This window comes from Pteropus vampyrus, unplaced genomic scaffold, assembly GCF_000151845.1.
Source record: "Pteropus vampyrus isolate Shadow unplaced genomic scaffold, Pvam_2.0 Scaffold173, whole genome shotgun sequence".
In the NCBI taxonomy this organism is placed as follows: domain Eukaryota; kingdom Metazoa; phylum Chordata; class Mammalia; order Chiroptera; family Pteropodidae; genus Pteropus; species Pteropus vampyrus.
The window spans coordinates 1,146,072-1,168,203 of record NW_011888954.1 but is presented as its reverse complement, the minus strand read 5'-3'; the positions used below and the strand labels follow the sequence as shown (position 1 = coordinate 1,168,203).

General features: G+C 34.8%; 1 protein-coding gene and 3 non-coding genes across 4 annotated transcripts in view; all 4 read right to left on the bottom strand.

The window, feature by feature from the left end:
* Positions 1-22,132, bottom strand: part of WDR43 (WD repeat domain 43) — a 35,274-nt gene that overhangs the window by 6,250 nt on the left and 6,892 nt on the right. Inside the window, exons 2-14 of the mRNA XM_023536959.1 lie at positions 20,376-20,381; positions 18,897-19,018; positions 15,160-15,280; positions 14,233-14,372; positions 13,181-13,283; positions 12,606-12,670; positions 10,698-10,869; positions 9,183-9,269; positions 8,146-8,277; positions 6,506-6,637; positions 2,373-2,459; positions 1,762-1,793; positions 687-750 (exon numbers count right to left, since the gene is read on the bottom strand). Of these exons, the coding sequence (XP_023392727.1) occupies positions 687-750; positions 1,762-1,793; positions 2,373-2,459; positions 6,506-6,637; positions 8,146-8,277; positions 9,183-9,269; positions 10,698-10,869; positions 12,606-12,670; positions 13,181-13,283; positions 14,233-14,372; positions 15,160-15,280; positions 18,897-19,018; positions 20,376-20,381 (1,263 nt within the window). The remainder of the gene's footprint in view (positions 1-686; positions 751-1,761; positions 1,794-2,372; positions 2,460-6,505; positions 6,638-8,145; positions 8,278-9,182; positions 9,270-10,697; positions 10,870-12,605; positions 12,671-13,180; positions 13,284-14,232; positions 14,373-15,159; positions 15,281-18,896; positions 19,019-20,375; positions 20,382-22,132) is intronic.
* LOC111746076 lies at positions 7,748-7,823 on the bottom strand. Its single transcript, XR_002782909.1, has one exon. It is a non-coding gene; the product is annotated as a small nucleolar RNA SNORD53/SNORD92 (small nucleolar RNA).
* Positions 8,616-8,693, bottom strand: LOC111746075. The gene has a single exon (XR_002782908.1). It is a non-coding gene; the product is annotated as a small nucleolar RNA SNORD53/SNORD92 (small nucleolar RNA).
* LOC111746077 lies at positions 14,692-14,776 on the bottom strand. The gene has a single exon (XR_002782910.1). It is a non-coding gene; the product is annotated as a small nucleolar RNA SNORD53/SNORD92 (small nucleolar RNA).

Below are 22,132 nucleotides of genomic sequence, written 5' to 3'. Positions count from 1 at the left end.
AATGAAGAATCTTAACCTACCCACTATACCCTTTTAAGAAAATCTATTGTAAGATGCTAAATAATCAAAATAAAAATTCTTCTACCTTAATATACAGCTGATTTAATGGTGTGGCAAAGAACCCAACTCATATTGTGACACATAACACTATTTTTCTGGTATTACTGTAAGGTTTTATGCTCCCTCCCTCCCATCTGCATAGATAACCAAGAGCTGACAGCAGCCCCAGCAAAAGATCACATATTGAATGTTTAATTTATGTCATTTTTCTCACAAGCAACCTTTTATCCTCCTGGAGTAAGGTAGGACAGACACGTTGGCAATATACACAAACTTTAAAAATCTGCTAAGTTTTTAAGGAGAAGAGGAAAGATACATACAAAGTAAAAATAATTTCGCTGAACAGGTGATATATGTTGAAGAACATCTGAAGGCTAATTTATCAATATATAACTTTTCTCCAAGTTCTCTAAAAACTATCTGTTACTTGTAAAATCCAGGGGACAAAAAGACCAATTCATAAAAGGCAACAACATATGACACTGCACCCAAGGAAAAACAAAAACCTCTAGAAACAGCATCTGATGGTTGAAGGACAAATGGAGAGAGGACAGTTTTGTTCAGCCATCAGTTTATAATTCTTATCAAAACCAAACCATTCAGCAACTGTAGCTGAAAAGACTTACTGTGGATAGGTATGATGCGTGGACTGTTAACACACATTTTAGCCACTGAACCATTAGAACAGCACTGGAAGAAAAGGGGAAAAAAATCCAAGTAAACTAATGTGCACTAATTCAAAATTAAATATAACCGAGTTATAAAATCAGAAAAACTCAAGCAAACTGAAGACCTATAAATTGTGCTCTGAGAAAATGACTATAATAAACCACTGTGGATTTGACAGTCCTTCCAGTCTTTCACTGAGTCTACTTCAGATCTGAGTAATATATTAATCTCTTAGGGAAGGAGGAGGAAATAGGACAGACTGGAAAACAAGACAAAAATCCCTTTCTTTAAAAGAATTTAAGAATAAAACTCATGCTTTACTTCATAATTAACTGATATCAGGGCACTAAACTGAGCTCAACTGACTCTGCATTTTATGTTCATAATATCTGAGCCCATCTTTTACTAAACATCAGGTACAAACAGCAGAAGGTTTCCACACCAACATTAAAAGACAAATACAAACCAAAAATGTGTAAGCCAGGCCTGATTAATGAGTAATTTAGCTTTCCTTTGTGTGCTCCAAAGGCTAATGGAGCTTACCAGGAAATAACTTAGAAAGGAAAAATTGTATACTGCAGACGGTGATAATACTATACTATAAGCTTAGGTTCTTTGAAATACTAACTTCCAATTTAAATATTTAATCATCAAATTATTAACAAAAACAACCCACAAAATTTAGTCTTTTATAACATATTTCCTCACAGTGTCTTAGCAGCTACCAAAGGTTGGGCAAGTTCTACAAATGGCAATCTCACATATCATGATTAGGACCAAATCGTTAAATAAGACTAATTCATTAAATGACCTGATGATAAAACTAAAAAAACCTATGCAGGAGTTTTCTAAAAGAAAGAAGAAAAAACTATAATGAAACCTTCGAAATAAAGAACCTTTTTTTTAGTATTAAGAGGGAAGAATGATATTTGACAGTAAAGAGTTTTATTAGTCAGAATTTAGGGTTACCTTAACAATCACCTCTAAAATATTTATAAAATCAAAGCAATTTAAGTCACCTAAACATCTTACCTATTAGGATGTCCTTGCAATCTCTTTGTAAGCTGAGGAGGAGAAAAATAGTATTAGCAATAGCACTTCTAAGGCATCTAATCTCCATCGGTTCCCATGATACATACATCCACAAAATTAAAAGAAAATAATGACTATATTAGGAAATCATTATTCCTAAATCATTCCTAAATTTCCTAATTCCTAAATATTCAACAATGTAATAAAACCTAGACATTCCCACAATAAGACTAATTACCTGATAAAAATCTAGGCTAGGGTTTATATGAATAGGTAAATCTATAGGGACAGAAAATAGATTTGAGGCTGCCAGAAACTGGGGGTAATGGGTATAGGATTTCTTTATGGTGTGACAATTGTACAACCTATGAATACACTGAAAAACACAAAACTGTATACCTTAAAAGGGTAGATTTTGTGGTATGTGAACTCTCTCTCAATTAAAAAAAATACACAGGAAAAAATCTAGGTTAGGCAAATATTGTTTGAGTAGACCCACTGCTATCAAATACCCTGCCTGGTTACATATTGCAAATCCATTTCTCTAAATACTAGATTTAGTCTTAAACACCTAGCATTAGAACCTTAAAATGAACAGAGTACTCACGTACCTCTTGCAACAATGGAATGACAGCATGCAGGGGCATCCTTAACACAGTCCTCTTTATTAGGTTTGAATTCCTAGTTTGAAGTACTTTCTGTGAGAAAATAAAAAGAAATATGAAGATAAGCATATTCAGAAGCTGAGGACACCACAGGAAAAACTGTCAGTAAAAAAGATTTTAAAATCCAAGCAATAAACTACCAACTGAGTTTTAGCAAATAAAGTCTGGAGGGACTGAATGGAGAGTGTTATGTCTACAGTTATCAGACAAATACAGTTTTCAGGTATCAAGGCATTTACTTCTATTAATGGGTTTCTTCTCTACCAATTCTAAACTTTTATAAACTAATATTTATATAAAATAGAAAATACCACCTCTGGACATTTAAATACAAATATATACCACTTTAGAAAGGTTCTCAAACCTTCATTTTATGAAATTAGAGATGTACCACACAAGAGTGAGCAAAACATACTAAAATAGCACTTAGATATCAATAAACCTTTTAAAATTGTCAATTTTTAAATAAACTTTTAAGCCAATCAAAAGATCATATAATGAGTTCTTGAGTCAAAAGGATACATTAATTGGAGAAACCCAGTCTCCACCCCAGGGTAAAAAAAGGAGACCAGACAGAGCAGATCAGTCCTAATCCTGGCTGGCCTTTCAACTTCTCCAAACCCCAGATGTTTCATCTTTGTGGCAGGGAAAGGTGGGGAATAAGGGTCCTTTTAGGTCTCAAAATCCTGATTCCTCCTTCCTCTTAAATACTTTTAAATACTTATTCTTTCAAAAGGGTGTACTCCTAGAGGAACTTCCCTCCTGGCTGGTGCATGCTATGTTTTGGTGGTGGTTGTTGCTATAAAGGTCATGCTCAAGATCTAAACAGCAGAAGTACCGAAGGGAAAGATACAGATAGTTAGTTTTCAATCTATTTTAACAGTCCTAACGTATTCTTTCAGAATTCCCCATGGGTTTTATTTGCTTGTAAAAATACCTTTATACCAAGCCTGTCTAAATTTATCAAGTGCTATTTAAAAACCCACAGGCATAATTGCATAGTTCCTTACACAAAAGAATTAAAACATTTTATACACACTCACTGAGGAACCGAGGGATGGATTTAATAGCCCCACTTACTATTTTCATTTTCAAATAATAATATAAAATTCAAAGCAAAATGTGTTGTTTAGAACTTTAACAATAATTCAGAAGGTACTTGACAACACTAAACATTTCTGAGGTCACCTCTTCATTATAAACATTAGTTATCACAAATTTCTAATGATGGTACAAGTTATAGGGAACATTTTGTCTGAACTAGTCTACAAATTTCTTTTTGAGATACAACACACTTTTTGTTAATTAAGGTCCTCAATTTTCATAGGCTGTTTACTAAACCATCAGGCTTCACTGTCTTAAATGGCCAGGTCGGGTAGTAGCACTTCGAGTCAAAAAATACGCTCTTGAAGTTATTGCTGCACATTATTTATACCAAAAACATGACTAAGAAACAATGTAGGAATGAAGGTTTTAAAAATAAGTTTGTGAAATCCTCCAGTGCTCTAAATGTAAAGTAGGCATATAATTTGTTGTCCAAACTGGGATACTTCTGAAAATAAAAGGAGTCACTGGTAATAATTACACCAAGATAAGAGGCGTAAACCAGAAATGTAACAGGCAAATAAGAGTACTTATGGCCTCGCTATTTAGAAGTTATTCCAAACTGCAGGGCAGAATTTTAAACAAGCTCTCAAATAATTCGTATGCTCACTAAAAACAGAGACTCTATAACAATTTTTCACATTTAAAATAAAAAAATAAAAATAAGTTATCCCAAACCAAGCAAAATGATAACGTATAGAAGAGTTAGCAGTATTAACTTCTGTTGAGAATATATTTCAAGAAACAAACCTATAAACCACAGCCACAACTAGCAAGATGATTCTGAAGATGGGGTTCTTCTTTTACGATTTTACTGCATTATAACTGAAGCATAAAAAACAGTGCACACTTAAAGTGTTCTATTTCATCAGTTTGATATAAACATTCACACACAAAACAAACACAATACTACACAGTCTGTCACCCTCAAGTTTCCCTGGACCCCTTCACATTCTACCTGTCCTTCCACCCCCATCCCTAAACAACCACTGAACCGTATATTAGCCTGTATTTTCTAGAATTATTAAATGAAATTATACAACATATACTTTTTTGCGGGGGTGGGGGAGGTCTGGCTTCTTTCTCACAGCCTAAGTTTGAGATTCATCCACGTTGATGAATCAATAATATATTCCTTATACTGCTCAATGAACAATTTGTTTAATCTATTCCTATGCTGAGGATACATGGGTTCTTTCTAGTTTTAGGCTATTAGAAATAAAGGTGCCCATCACATACAAGTCTTTGTATGAGCATATATTTTTGATTCTCTTGGTAAATAATTACCTAGAAGTAGAATGGCTGAGTATTACTATAGATGTATCCTTAATTTTTAAAAAATTGCCAAACTGTTTTCCAAAGTAGTTGTACCATTTTACATTCCCACTAACAAGTCATGAGAGTTCCAGTTGCTCCACATCCTCCTCAACAGATGGTACTTTTAAATTTTGATCACTCTATAATGGGCCTGTACTGTTATCTTATTGTAATTTGCATTTGTGATAATTAATGATGTTAATATCTTTACATGCACTTACTAACCATTTGAATTCTTCTGAAGTATCTGTTCACACCTTTACCAATTGTTTTGAGTTGAGTTTCACTGAGTTAAAGAGTTCTTTATATAGTCTGGATGTAAATCTTTTGTCTGATATACGAATTGCAAATATTTTTTCCCAGCCTGCAGTTTGCCTTTTCATTCTCTTAAGTGTCATTTCAAAAGCAAAAGTTTTTAATTTTCATTAAGTCCAAATTGACCAATTTAATTTTCCTTTATATTTCTTACTTTTTGATACTTCTAAGAAGCCTTTCTCCACTAAAGTTGGCATAAATTTTTTCTTGTTTTCTTCTAAAAGTTTTGTAGATTTGGGTTTTACTTTTACATCTATGATCTATTTTGTGTTGACTTTTGTATAAGGCATGAGGTAAGAGTTGAGGTGCATTTTTTTTCCATATGGATATTCAATTGGGTCAGCCCCAGTTGCTGAGAAGCGTTTACTTTCCCCACTGACTCAACTTAGCACCTTTACTGAAAACCAACTATGTGTGCTATGCTAAACTAAAACCCATCTTCCAAAATACATACGCTCACAAACTACTTTAAAGGTAATTTTAGGTTTTCGGACATGCTGGTTTCTCCTTTTTGCAAAATCACCTCAGACACAAATGTAAGATATTACAATTTAGATCAAAATATAAATCAGAAAGAAACCATTCATAAGTTATAGCTATATTAAGTGGCACCGTAATATCGCAATTAGTCACTAAGAATAAATGCACTTAGCAAATGTAAATTGCTTTAAACTGATCAGGCAGTCCTTAAATTCAATTTTCTACACTTAAATTTTCTCTACAGGCCACAAATTCTGGAATTTAAGAGGACTAAATTTAAGTTATCTTCATACAAGCAGTCACCAACTTACAAACACAGAAATCATAAACGCCTCCCTTCATACAAATTTTCTAGTACTTTTACCTGTAAATACTTCACAACATAACCCCCAACCCTCTTAAATTTTTTCCCCAAACCTCCTACCCATTGCCAAGGTTCCACCTCACTGCCCCCTCTCACGGCCAGGGGGAAATAAGTTTCTGGAATCCAGAGTAAAAACTCAGGAACGCATTTTCCTACAGAAAAAAATATAAATTGTGATCTAGAATGCTGAGTATTATAATTCGGGTACACTATGTTTACAAAGGCTTTTGTGAACTAAAGCCTAAGAACCTAATGACAATTCCAAACAATATTTCTATGAGAAAATGCATTCCAGGTTCAAAATAATTCAATACAATCCCTTTGTAGGTTGGTGACTGTCTGTATAATGCCACCAAATGATATACATTTGACTAAGCTCACAAAATATTAAATGCAAAATAGCTACATAAGATGACTTCACTCTGAGAATGTACTATGTCAATCAATTCTAAGAAAAATTAACCATCTTAATTCATTTAAAAACTGCTATAATACTTACATTTAGCATTTCAAAATCATTACTTTCTAAACCCTGCACAAGAAGAACTGGAAAGCTATTTGTCTGTGGAAGATCATCCTTTTCTTTTTTTGTATCTATTCCCAGTGCTCCCAGGCGTTCTTCAATGCTAACCTACAGAAGAGAAATGATCTGTTAATGTTAAACCAGAACAGGCCTAAAGTATTTTGGTCAAATTACTTTGTGCTTATATCTCAGGAGTCAAAAAAGGACTAGCTGATTCACACCTCAACCTCGAAAAACAGAAATATGCTTTCCCATTCCAAAGAATCTCGTTACTATAAACCCAATGTTGGAGCAAGTTAATATCTGTAACTCAAGTTTCCAGATTCTAGTGAAAAGAAAAAACTGCCCAAGAAGCCATAATTTAAAAATCTAATAAATAAAAATCCCTCTAGATGAAGATTCAAAAAAGGCAAGGATCTGACATCTGATTACTAAAGCACAAAAAGACCTATTTTCACAGAAGCTTCCCTCTTCTGTAACTATTCCTTGCCTTCAGCCTCAGAACTGCAAAAATAAACAAATAACTATCAAAAGAACATAAAGAGTTGTTTCCAAAACAATCTATAAAAGTCCTCCTAATTTTCTCTTTATTAATTTATTTTCTAGAAGATGCTATACTACAACCAAGTTTTCCTCGAATATATCTAAAATTTAAGTGTAAATAAACGATGTAATTTGCTCTACAAAAGCTCGATTGTATAGAACTGATTGATCCCTTATTAAAGCAAGTCTGACAAGCATGTTCTGCCAGCCACTTGGTAAATAAATCAAAATATAATGTTCTCTGACTACCAAAGCAAACATATGCTTTGGTGAAGCCTCCTGTTTGGGTTATCTGAACTTTTATTCTAAAAAAAACAAACAACCAAACATGAAAAAGGCAGAAGGAAATTAAGGGGTTCAATCTAGACCAAACTAAAGAAAGTTGACACATTATTAATACAGATACCTTGTTACTGAGGAATAGTTTTTATAAACAGTGATGTTATCCCCCATCCAATAAAGACATTTAAATTCAGGTAAAGAAACATAACAATCTTTCTCTAACAATAAAACAGTTAAAATTCTTGATTATTTAAGCCAACAGTGAACACGTGTGACCCAAGTACAGTAACCACAGCAGGGTTTTGAGAGTTCAGAAAAATGAAGTTTATAAGTACCTTAAGAAGTGATAATGCCGATCACTTTAAAGACCAATTAGCATTAAAACAGCCAGGATTGCTCAGCCAGCCAAGAGAAGAGGCATCACTGGAACTCAGCAACATGCGAAACCCAATGAAAATCATCATGGCAAGTCCTGGCTTAGTCTACTCAATTATGTTATCCAGCTAACTATTAAGGGCAAAACAGCACCCTCTGTAGTTAACAAGAGTTCTGTCTTCTCCATTAACAGTGGGACTTTGTAAATAAGCCACTTATTAACTTTGTAAATAAGTCTTACAAAGTTCACAATCCGGAATTTCAGAACGTACACTGCTGGGGGTGAGAGAGAGTAACAGCAGCAATCTCAGTAAGTTTCTGAAGTTTCAACGTTAGCTCTATTCAATATATTTGTTAGAATCCTTCCAAGTAATCTTAAATTTCAAACTCAAAAATGGTCAGAGTGACTGGATTACCTCATTTTCCCCTAATTTTCTCTTGCTCTCTACTTTCTCAGTTTGTGTAGGAGCAGGCTTGATAGCTGCACAATGACCAGGTATCCCAGGCACCAAAACTTTTGCTTCAGAATTCATCACTGGTGTTCTCACCTGTTAAATAGGAACAGCAGGAGTAATAATAGGAAATTATGCCTTAGACCTTGCTACATTTATCCCCACTGAGAAAGCTAACAGCTTTTAAAAGGTTTTTCTACTGGAAAGCAATACAACTAAATATGAGAGCAATTGAAGATAAATTTTAATTGAAGTTGGCAAGTAACTTTTAAACTATAATCTGAAAGGTCAAGTTTTAAAGCATTTAATACCACATAAAAATAAAAACAAGGAAAACCAAAATCTACAGTTTACACAAAGACACAGTGACTTAAAATGTTAAGAGTGAAGTTGTACATTTTATGACCACTTCCAGTAATCAATCATTGCCAGAAATGCTCAGACAGCCAAGAGAAAGGTGTCATCTCTGAAACTCAGCCAGAAGCGAAACCATATGGATGTCATCACAGCATGCTGTGGCTTTCCTTTTCTCATTAAACTGCGAAACATGACACCTAACACGTAGATACCACATTATATTCAAAATAAAGCATCATGATAGTGCTTACATGGCATTAAATTCCAGCCCCATCATTGTTTTAGGTTTTATTCCACCCTAAGATACAGCATTCCTCTTTAAAAAGTTATGCTCCTTTAAGTACTGAGATTGAAAAATTAATTTATTGATAAATTTGATGTTGATATTTATTCAGTGATCATGCATGAGGGTCAGGAAGAACTAAATTCAAGATATTCAACTTCTAGTCATCTATTCACTTATTCATTCGACAAATCAAGAGCACAGAAATGAATAGTTTTATAATCTTGATATCTAAAACCTAATCCCACAAAATTTGTTAAAATCATAAAAAAGATATTAAAGGATCTAAACATAATATTACATAACAATTCAATTCACCCAAATCTTTTTTTTCTCAACTTCTAGTGTGTAATGCACTCACCTTTGTTACAGCCGTTTCTACTTTTGGAGCCCAGCAGTTTGAAATATCTCTGACTAAACACATATGAGGTTCTTTGGAATTTAAAGCCTGAGAATATAAATTTTAAAAGGTGAATGAGAGGGGGAAGAAAAGAATGTCAAACAAACAACTGGGAATAAAAATTTAAAAAAAAAACCAAATGCCTATTTGTACATTTTCATAAAAATACAGAAAAGTATGAAAGACTTCTGCACCAAACTGTTAGCCATTCAGATTGATCGCCAAACTCAGATTGATGGCACTGAGGAAGATGCTAGGCATAATGTTTACTTCCTTCAGTTATGAACTGCTCTAATTATTCACACGTATAGTTTTAAAAGATCAACAGATTTTTAAAAATGTAACGGATTTTTAAAAAGTATCAGTTCATCACCCTTAAAGAATTAATCTGTGCTAAAAAATCTGGTCCTACCCTAAAATTTCCTACTGCTAATTGTTCCATAAGCAAGTCAAAGACTGCTAGCACTGCTGGTTAACAAAATGCTCTAAGATAGATTTCTATGTCCCGATATGATATTAAACAAGGAAAAATCAGATGCATCACAGTACACATGCACCCATAAAGCTTTAAGATTATATGTAAATCTCCACGCCCATATAATTAATCAACATCTGGAAGGACACAAAACCAAAGGAAACAATGGCTGCATCTGGAGAGGGACACTGAGATTCTACGTACGGCAAGATAACTTATTTTTATAGCTTAACATTATTCTCTTTTTTATTAAACCAAATAAATACATATATTAAATTTTTAAAAAATAAAAAGCATTTCTAAATGAACTCAACAAGGGCTTGCTTTGGCACATAATAGTCCACTCATGGCCTGAGTGAGGGCCTTACTAAATAAGCATACTATAAATGAAAGCTTAAGAAAGCACCTATTTAAAAAAAAGAAGAAGAAATCACCTATTGGACATGTTCACAGTAACTCACCAGAAGTCTCCAAAGAAACTTCTGCAATTGAAAAAGTTAAATCACTGCACAGTCCATTACACTTTCATTTAAAAAATTTAATGGGCGCTATCGCTAAGGGCTCTTTTATTAAAATTTACCTTTTGGGTACTTGGGTAAAATTCATTCACATCTATGCTAACCAAAACAGTAGCCACTAGGAACGTGTGGCAACTGAGCACTTTAAATGTGGCTAATCCAAACTGCGATGTGCTATAAGAGAAAAATATACACCAGATTTCAAAGACATAACACCACACAGAGGAGGAATGGGAATCGAACATCTCAAATGATGTTTTATACTAAGCATAAAAAAAATGATATTTTGGATACAGTAGTTTAAATAAAATTATATAGAGAGTTCTCACAAATTAAAATAAACCACCAGTGAAAAGTTCTTCAGGGAAAATACATGATTTCTTTTTAAGTATCCCAATAAGCAGACCAATGTATCATTTCGAAATCATTATTTTTCACGGATATGTTGCTATATTGCTTTACTCCAGAGTAGCCTCTACGTACCACTCGCTCAATGGTGGGCTGAAACCAATTGCCATACACAAGCAACAGGGACGTTTTATCTGAGCAAAAACCAGCTGCTAGAATAGGAATGGGTTTTGGTGTTGATTTCTTGCCTTTCCCCGGTGTCGCTATCTGAATTGTGCAGTTCGAAGTCAAAGGCTTTTTGCAGTATCTAGAAATAAAAAATTAGAAAATTTGAAACGGCAACATCTCATGCCAATTCTTTGAGGCTGGCATAAAATGTGATCCTCCTCTGGCCTCCTCTCTACCATTAGGAGAGACTGGGGACCCCAGAGCACCAGCGTTCCTGGTCAAGACTTCATCCTATCCACACCCCCACTAACACTGAAAACCTCACCACCAAAATCTCCCTTTGGCCCCATCTGCCCAACCTCCACGAAACACCCCAAGCTCCTAAGGGCTCCCACCACCCAGAAGCAAAATTATCAGGAATACATAATCAACAAAATTATATCAACTTCTTCACTTAGGGGCTCTCTTCACCTTCTTGCTCTATGATGGCTCATCGCAGCAGCCCGCCCAAGTTGTAGCTGTTTTCCCTAACACCCTCTGTGCTAGGAGCCTTGGATATGACTTAACATGCTCCTTGTTATTAACACTTCGAGACGAACAGTCTCTCTCTGTCCTTCACCTCTCAAACCTTTGAAACTGCTGTCATCAGATACCAGCTACCTCCCTCTCCTGCCATCATCCAATGACCTCTGGGTCACTCTCCCACAGTTCTTAAAAGATTTTAGTGGCTCCTCTTGTTCAACGCTATTCTTGAGGAATGTCTTTCTTAGTGGTTTCCATTTCCAGCATGCAGGTCGATGAGCCTTCTGCCACCCTGTCCTCTCAGTTCCTTAACCTTCCAACCTCCAATAGCTCTGTCCTTCAGTGAGTGACTCACTGCTCACACCACAGACACCTTATCACCAATAAGTGCATACCCTCAATTATAAGCACCGGACCATCTCTATCTTTCTAACTCACTCCTCCTAGGATTCTGACTCTAAAACCATCTCTATGCAAGATTTTCGGCCTCTACTTTGGCCTTTACCCCTCCATAGTCTATTTTCAACATATCAAACAGAATGACTTAAAACTTAACGTCTTAAAACTTGAGTTAAATGCCATCAATCCTTTGCTTAAAATCCTGCAGTGGGCTCACTACTGCCCAAGGAGAAACACCCAAGTCCTCACCACGCTGACTACTTCTGGGCCCTCAACTATACATTCCATGTATATGTATGACTATGTAAATAAAGGTATCAAGTGTTACACACCAGAATGTTAACAGTTACCTCTAGGGAGTAGAACTCAATGGAGGAAGACCTGGGTTTTACAATTATCTACGCATTCTGAATGTTTTAAAATAAGTGTATGCTGCTTTCACAATTAGTATATTTTTAAATAAACTACACTAAGATTGTAAAAAGAAAAGATACCAACTAAAAACACAAAGTTGAAACTATTTTAAAGTTTAACATAACTGTGAACATGGACTGAGTCTCAGACCATGTTTAGAGTTTATGACAAGGGTTGGCAAATTTTCTGTAAAGGGTCAGATAGGTTAATTTACTGACTCTTGGTCTATGACTTCTACACTTCTATCTATGACTTCTATCCTAATAGCAACACTCCTCTCTGTCCACTAAAACACTAGCATTGCCAAGCATCACTCACTCACATATGTGTGGCAAGGGGAAGTACTATCAAAGTTAGAAATTAAGGCTTCACCAAAGTTCACAAGCAAATCTCTCCAACTGAACCGCTTTCTTTAAAAATGTATCATTAGAACTACCAACATTTACTGAAAAGTAAAAATGCAAAAAATATTGAGATAGGAGTATAAAGAAGTAACAAGTGAGAGAAGGACAATAAATGTTTGAGAAACTTCTTACTTACCCATTTAATATGTGTTCAAAAAGATGAACTTGACCATCTCTGCAAACAACTGCTAACTTGACAGGCTAAAAGAAAATTATAACTGATTACTTTGATGGATAATTACTTTCATAATCTACTTATGAAACTTCAACTTGCCTCTGCACCCCTTTAAATACCAGAGAAAAAGTTAACAGCAAGGATGCACAATTGTTGCATTTAAAAATAATTACTGTCTTCGAAATATATATTTGCATTGTGTTGTCAAGCTTATAAATAAGTTTTGGTCAAGAAGATAATAGTCAAGGAGAATATAGCCTGGAAGTGAGATGAAGTCACTACCGAGTGCAGAGGCTGACAAAAGGAAACTGGTAGGCCCTGCATGTAACAGCAGTCAGGATCGCTGAAACTGCCATTGTGCCCTGCTCCTTCCCCTCACAGAGCTCAGCACAGTGACCGAATGGTTACCTCAAAAGGTCTAAGATTTTTGTTATGTTTTCTTCTTCCTCCCCATGTCCCCTCTTTCTCAAATCATTAAATCATCAAAATCCCAATTTTAAACATTCTCAAAAATTCTCAAAAATTTAGCCATTTACCTCTTCTTTGTTTTCTGACAAAGTCAAGTCAATATAGACAGGTTCATCTGTAATTGTGAAAGACATCACCGCATTCTTTTCTTTGTTTTCTGACCGGACCTGCCTAGATAACAAAACCAATGATTAGGCAGTAAGATGGATTTAAAAAAAAAAAAAAAAAAAAAAAGGCAAACACCCAAAGGGAATCATATCATTAGATTCTCAATAGTTTTTTCATCTTTTGAAAGCTAAATAAAGTGACTAAAGATTAAAATAAGAGAAGCATTTATATCACTATCATATAGCCTGGTTCCATGGAAAAAGAGGAAGCATTAATGAATTTATGGCAGATTTAAACTAAGAGTAACATTCTCTATCCTTTTCCATTTATCTGTCTATCGTGATGCCAATACCACACTGTCTAGATTAGAGCAGCCTGACAAGTCTTGAAATTAGACAATGAGTCCTCCAACTTTTTTCTTTTACAAATTCGTTTGGCCATCTCTGTCCTTTGCGTTTCCCCATTTGAATTTTAAAATCAGATTGTCACTTTCTGTAAGAGTGATGAGATTTTGACTAGTTTGTACTGAATCTAGAGATTAATTTCAGGAGACTTAACATCGCAGCAACACTGAGAAAACAGAGTCCAGAAATACATACATTTACACACACACACACACTTGATCCTCATTCATTCATTCATTCATTCCTTATTTGAGAATTTAGCTACTTGCTAAGATTTATAAACCTCAAAGTCACCTAGTTCAACAAAATAAGAGATTTTTCTGAAAATTTTTCAAAGGTTATTTTTAAACTGCCCAGTCACAAAAATATTCAGCCCACTACACCTCTAAATAAGCATGAATGAGGTTCTATTATATAAAGTAATGCTTTGAAAATTTTTCTGATAATAGATCTGTTTTTTAAGACAGGTTCAATTCTGCATTACAAGTCGATCTTAAGCTAACATTAAATATAATAAAGCTAGTCTCATACTCATCATTTATAGTAACCATATAAGCTGTCACAGATTCCTAGGCAAAGTTACCTCCCAAATCCAAAAGGTTACATACCAGACATTAAGTAACCGGTCATGGACTGCTCCAGATAAGAAATAAAGACCTGTAATTCCATCAAAGGGTTGGCTTTCATTAGGAGGTCTGATAGTAGTGAACATAAGTGATGAAACCGGAGTTGCATGTCCCGTGAAGTGCTAAAAAAAAAAAAAGTTACCTGGCATTTAGGAGAGGATGGATACAAAACAGTAACAAAAGTTAAAGAGTCCATAGGTTTCATAAAGATATATATGGTACAGATCTCAAACCAGAGCACCAGATTAAAGGTAACATTTAGTTCTAAGCAACTAAGGTTATTTATGCTATATTCTTCTCACTTCTTAAAAACTTCATCTGAAAATACTGAAAATTAAAATGTTCCTACTAACTCCTGTGACCCTACCCCCACGATCTTTATTCTTTTTTTTTTTAATTTAAAGATTCACTTAATTCTATCTATTTTAAAGGGGTGATTGAGTGCTCAGACACAGCCAAGGAATTGTAGTCTTCATTTTACTCTCAGTGAGTTGAAACCACAATTTTAAAGGCATCATCACAGCACCAAAAGTTTAGTACCCCTGAGCACACTCAAATCTAGTACTAAATCTCCAGAGTTAAATACTGTAAGTAGACCAAATACTGGATGCAAGCTAAATATCAAAATCACTATAATTACCGCAGAGTAGAGTAAAAAATTTAATTCAAATTTCACTTATTTGTTCTATTCACTTTCTCAATGCATGTGAAGTGACATGTCTAACCTATTTAATATTTAACATCAACAAACCAGACTTGGAGGCTAACTTTTGTCCTATTCTACTATTTGATACGCTTGAAAATAAAAAATGTGTATTCTTAAAACAATATTCTATGGCTCCAACTTCTGCCTTTCTCCATACTTACTCTAGATGACCACTATGCTTTCAACTAATTTGATTCACTCACTCTGTATAGTTCTTTGGTCTCCAAAACCCATAGTTTGATTGTTCGACCAGCTGAAAGCAACATCTTTCCATCTGGACTGATACACAGGGAACTGACACCGCTACTGTCACCTTTCCATTTGCTGTATTGTGAACAGAAACAAAAATATCTGAATAGGGACAAAACTTTATTCAGAGCAAAAACATAATAAAAACCAAATCAGGCATTTAAAATAACATCCACGGTTCTATGTCAAATTGCATTCCCTAAGAGCTTGTGTCAGGTAACTAACCTTAGACATATCACTAAGATAAAGCCTTCCTAATAGGACAGATTCTCAATAGGTACCAGGAAATGGGTAAGAGCTACAAGAATGTAAAATGCGTAGTTACGTATCCTGTGATCCATGAAGTGGATTTTGTTAAAGCCCACAAAACTACTATGCTGGCTGTACCTCTGCAAGTCTATACTATGCCCACTATGGTTCCTACATGCTCTGAAGGCTGGCTTTTAATTTACATAATAACACAAATAATTCCTCAAACTACAGTCCATAAAGGTTATTTCATCCTAAATTCACAGATGAGCCCTATTTGATAGGGTAAATAAATTAGGCAAAGATAGATCCCTTTCAAATACCTCAAACATGATTAGAGCAAAAGTCTTTGCAGTTTGCTGTATACATTAATGCTGTTAAAGCAACAGGGAGCTTAGCTGTTCACTTATAAATCAAGAAATAGTAGCAATTATATTACCAAAAGAGGCTAATCCTAAAGTGAAAGAAAATATATTGCTCTGCCAATCATATTGGAATATGTCAAATTATTCATTTGGAAAAACAAATTTAGACTCCTACCTTATACTACACACACAAACTTACTGATTACAAGTAAGTATTGAAAACATATATAGGAGAAGTTTTATAATCTTGGGGTTAAGAAAGGCTTTACAAAGCAATTATAAACCAGAAACCAAAAAGGAATAAATGATCTGATTTAAATAAAATGTCTGTGCCACAAAATAAGTGATTAAAATAAAAGCAAAAGGCTAGGAGAAAATATCAAAAATATGTATTACAGACAAAAGATTAATGCTCAGAATAAACAGCTCCTTATATTTAAGAAACAGCTCCTTGAGTTCAAGAAGTAGAACTCAAAATAAAAACACAAAGGATATAAACGGGCAGTTCACAGAAGAAATACAAATTGTCAACAAACATGAAAATACTAAACCTCCCTAGTAATCAAGGAAATGTAGCAATAATGTATTAGAACTTTCCTTCAACCTCTTTGGTTCCTAACGTTTTTGACAATTTCTCATCAGTTCCCACAGCTTCAAAGCTCACTTATATTTATTATTCAACATCTATTCACTGAATTGATACCTATATAAAAAGACACGAACCCAACTCTGACAAGCTTCCTGATTCAGCACTGAACCTCCCCATTCAGCACTGAAAATGCCAGCACAGAGCTAATTTCACCACCACATCCTCCACCCCTCCCCCATTAAGAGCTTTGCAAATCAAAGTGTAACCCTCTCACATCAGCATCACCTGAGAACCTGTTAGAATTATAGACTTCCAAGCCCTAACCTAGAACTACTGAATCACATCTATATGAACAAGTACTGTGTACTCAGCAGAGCTTCAAAAGCACTAGATCAGTAGATCCCAGTCTGGGAAATGTGACTGATCCCAGAGGGCTAACCTACATATACTGAAGTCTGAAGGCCTCCCAATCACTCTACAAATGAAGCCCAACAATTTAGCCAGCCAGCGGCACACAAGCGCGCGCACACGCACACACACAGTCCTTCCAAAATGTCTCATTTTCAATAGCAACAGGCGGCCAAAGATCTCCAGTCATTTGAAGAATGCCTTTAACATGAAAGACAGAGACCAAAATCAAAACAAAAAAGGAGATAATGTAAGAAACAAAAGAAATAAACTTTCAATATAATTAATATTTTCCGAATTAAAATATATTACATGCATAAAAGGACATGGTATGACAAAAAAATATCTGGAGAACAAAAAAACAGCTCCTGTAAGGTTAAAATATGCTAAGATGAATTTGAAAATTCAATAGATGATTTTGAAGATAAAACTGAAAAAATCTCCCAAGTAACAGAAGAAAAAGACAAAAGGGAAAATATGAGATAAAAGTAGGAAACTTAAAATAATTAGTCCAGGAGATGCAACATCTAAATAACAGTATGAGTACCAGAGAAACATCAAAACAAAACAAAACAAAAAAACAGAGAGGATGAAATTATCAAATACATAATACCAGAGAAGTGAAAAACATGAAGATCTAGGATAAATGGTCCCTCAAATGCCAACGTGCTTCACTTATTAAAGAATAAAGCTCAGGATATTTTAGAATACTAGGATAATTAACACTGAAAGCTAAAAAACCTATAAACCAATGCTTCAAAATCCTGAGGGAAAATTATGTCAACCTAAAATTACAGATCTTCAAACTATCAATCAACTGTGAGGACAGAATAAAGACACTCATGGACAAGCAAAATCTCAATAAATTTACCATCCACACACCCTTTCTCAGGAAGCTACCAATTCATGCGCCTCACCAAAAGGAAGGAGCAAACCAACAAAGAGAAAAATGGGATCCAGGAAATAGAGGCTACATCTGACAAGAGAATTTTCATGACGGTGGTGAAAGGAAATCCCAGGACAATCGCTGTTCAGCAGACCCTGGAAGAAGGCAAAGAAGTCTTCCAAGAAATAAATGTAACTAGAAGGAAGCATCTAAGAAATAATAAAACTGTTTAACTGAAAGTGTCTAAAAATAACTGAGATTTACAGTACTACAGGAGAATAAAATGACAGATATATAAAACTAAGCAAATGAACGTTAAGGCCTTTGAACTAGCTCCTTCACATATATTCTAGACATCGCTGACAGATCACTTTTTCCCAAAGCGTACTTTGGTTACTTTATTCTTAAGAACCGACCTTCAGTGGCTCTCTCCTTACCAGATAGAATCTAAAACTCTGAGAAAGCAATTTCAGTGTAATAGAAAAATACTGTACTAGAATTCAAGACAGTAGATTGGAACTCCTCCTCTGCCATGAATTGGCTGTAGGACCGAGGACATCATTATCCTCCTCAGGGTCCTCATTTACACAGTAAGTTGAACTACATTCAACAGTCAACATTTATCGAACATCTACTATACAGCCAATCATAGGATTAGGTGCTTGAACTAGAAGAGTTGTGTGAGGTTTTCACCTATAATATAAAGGCTTGACTCTTAAGATACATTGTCCCATATTTTCTACCAGCCCAATCTCCTAGTATGCTCCTTCTCTAAATCACTCGACTCTAAGTAAATCCTTCATTTCCCCTTCTCCTAGTCTGCCATGTCCCCTCATTTCTTTTCCCACCCTTAAAAAGATTCTCCCATCCTCTTCTATCGAAGTCTTACCTATACTAGAAGGCCCAACTGAAATCCCTTCTCTTCTACCTGGCCTGCCTACCCTACTCATCTGACCAGAAATCACTTTACCTTATGACATCTCTTGTGTAGTTATTTAACTCTTAAACAATTATTTAACTTTTTTGTATTAAAATTTTGCATGCCCATATCCCTATTACTGTCAACATTCCCCATTAGGTCCAATAACAATTTTTACTGATAGCAAGAATAGTCTGGATTTGTCCAACTCTAATATATTTCCAAATAGTAACCATGTTACCCCTCTAATACCTGGAACCATCAATGTTACTTACCACTTTACTTTGCACGTCTGTGTATTCCATTCCACAATATGTTTATCATCTGAACAACTATACAAACACCCATTGTCTTGGTGCCACTGTATGCAATTAACTTTGTTGTCATGGCCACCACTCTGCAGATTAAAAAAAAAAATTAAAAAAAAAAAACAAAAAAAAAACTCATCTAATATATTATGTACCCTGGAATCATTAGGTACCCTGAAATCACAGAACTCTGGAAACATTCAGTGCATGTTAATTTTCCCTTCTCTGCTAGAAAAACCGTACTTCCACATCATCAGTCAAAGGATACTAATCCTAAAGGTCACTTGCTTTTGACAGGAATGCCAGCACAAACAAAGCAACATTTTCACTCTGTTCATCTAGCAATTTGTTTAGCATTGTAATACTCGTGCTGGTACTGGTATAGTAAAAAATGGTACTATCATACATTACTAGGGGGTAGTATACCCTTTTAGAAAGCTAGTAACTGACAAATATAGTGGTAAAAGTTTGTGACACTTAAGTGAACTGGTAAAGTCAAATTCTAAAGAGTTTAAAGCCAGCACTTAAGGTAAAAATCACGTCTCGTCAAAACTAGCACTGAAAATTCCTTTTTGAAAATTAGTGTCAAATTTTTATCTCAACAAAGAAATCAGTTTCTTCAGGTAAAAACTAAATGTTTTCCTGTTGTTATAGATTGTACTATATGAATGATATTTTAGACATACTCAGCATAGCAAGATGCTTACTCACTCAAGAGGCACAGAAGAATGAGACGTCAGCTAGGGAAGGGCAGATTCAAGTCTCCTATCTCATACATATTCCAAGATTAGCTCATTTAGTAGAAGATGACAATAAATCACCTACACTGTAAGCAATTGTTATTTTTACTCTTTCTACCTGAATTCACATAAATTAAATATACACAGAACAAATCACCACTATATACATATCTAAACTAAAGATAAAAGTTAAAACTCAAAATCACTACTTCAACATATCGCTCCCACCTCACAAGAAAAATATTTGTAAACGTTAAGTTCAGTTACTTCCCTCCTCTCCTACCCATAAGCTATCTATTCAAAGACCTAAGTCCTATATTATAGACATACACAAAAAGAATTGAACAAAGGATATGAACAGGTAAATTCCATAGAAAGAAGCAGTATGAAAGTAAATTAAAAATTTCAAAGGTAGTAATCCAAGAGATACGAAGCAAAACAATGTAACATTTTCACTCTACTCATCTAACAATTTATTTAGCATTGTAATACTCATGCTGGTACTGGTATAGTAAACATGATACTTTCATACACTGCTAGGGGCTAGTATACCCTCCTTTTGGAAAGCTAGTAACTGTTCACTCATTCATTCATTTAGTCATTTAACAAATATTTATGCACTATCAATTACATGCCAAGGACTACACTAGGCATTTTCAATGTATTATTATGTCTAAATCTACAACACCTATTTAAGAGATGGAACATTAAATTACTTATCCATAATTATGTCACTAGAAGGATTCGACCCCAGGAAAGACTAGTTACAAAGTCTGGTCCCTTTCTACTTCACCACCCACCCCAACACTCCTAACCCTGACCCTTTCGGTTCTTTTTTTTAATAAACTCATTCCCTGTTAAAGACATGTATAATCCTGTGAAGTATCAAAATGAACTAAAAAGAAGTTCGAAGCTCCATCAGCAACATGTCTGCAGTCACAGTAACTGAGTAAAGCAGCTACCACAATGCACAGGATGCTAGGTAACTGATGATCACAAAAGAATGACTAAATCAAAAGATGGGCTTCTAACTACAGTGAGGGAAGAGTCCACCTGAGGACCACACTCAACTTGGAGAGGAGGGAGGTATAAAGGGAGATTCCCTTCTTCTTTTATATACCTCTGAATGCTTTAATTTTTTTTGTTGTACATTATTTTTATAATCTTTACTATTAAAATGAGTATCATTTTTAATGATTAAAAAGTAGATAAATATTTTTACTTATCTAATCAGTTGGGTTTTTTGTTAGTGTTATTGGTGTTTTATCTAGAATATTCAACGGTGGCAATAATGCTATTGAAATACAGGTACCATTCTTCCATCGCTGATATAAGTACAAATCAGGAAAACTTCCAGAAAGTATTTTTATACCATGTATAAAAAGCCTTAAAATTCAAACCCTTTGACTCATTAATTACAGGTTAGTAATTCTGGGAATCCACATTAAAATTGTAATAACTACAACCAAAAAAATCAGAAACCACCTAAATGGTCAGTAATAGTTAAATCACCAGGAACTATCCAATTTAGTGGGGTATTAGGCAGTCATTTAAAATATTTATAACTAGTTCTTGAAAAATATGAAAATTGCTTATGTTGTAATTTTATGAAAAATATTAGGATACAAAGTAAATGGACAGAACCCAAATGTATTTTTTAAACATATGCATAAAACAAAGAAATATACAATATATTAAACAGAGGATCTTTCCACAGTACATTTAGGTATAAATTATTTCCCTTTTCAACATTATGTAGTTAGAAATTATCTATGAGTAGATGTTACTTAAAAGAGAAAACATTTTGTTTTATTCAGATACAGAAAGCATTCCTATACAGATATGAGTTCAGCGAACACCAGATATATGTTGCAATAGATATTGTCTGAAACAAATTATGGCAGTTAAGTTACTGTCTTACAGAACCAAATCATCACTTCCCTGCTCCTGCAAACCACAATTCAGCTAAATCATCACCAGTAGGCTCCAATAGGGGCTTACAGAGGGAGACAAGTCTGGAGGAGAAACAAAGGACTTACTCCTTCCTGTCTCCCAGTCCCCATCACCCCACTGCTTCTTCACCGCAGCAGTGGCAATCTTTTTAGCAGCAGCCAAATGCAATTTTTCTAGCACTTGGGAGAACCGGTCTCATCACTTCCCTTCAGAGACACCAGCAGTCGGCTAGAGCCCCCTCCTCAGAGTTCTAGAACCCAGGCCCGTGAAGCCAACTCCTGAGCAAGAGACAGCAGCACTAAGAGCAACACCTGCTCCTCAAAGGTCTGAATTTCAAGACCTTTGAAATTTCAAAGACCTGGTGAACTCCTTCCTACACTTGCTTTCTGTGATACCTAGAACTCTTTTTACCTTTCTTATTTTCAGTCTAGTCAACAAGTCTTCATATTCTGATCTATAATAAGGACTGTTATCTATCATAGCTATTACCAAATTATTATTGTTCAGAAT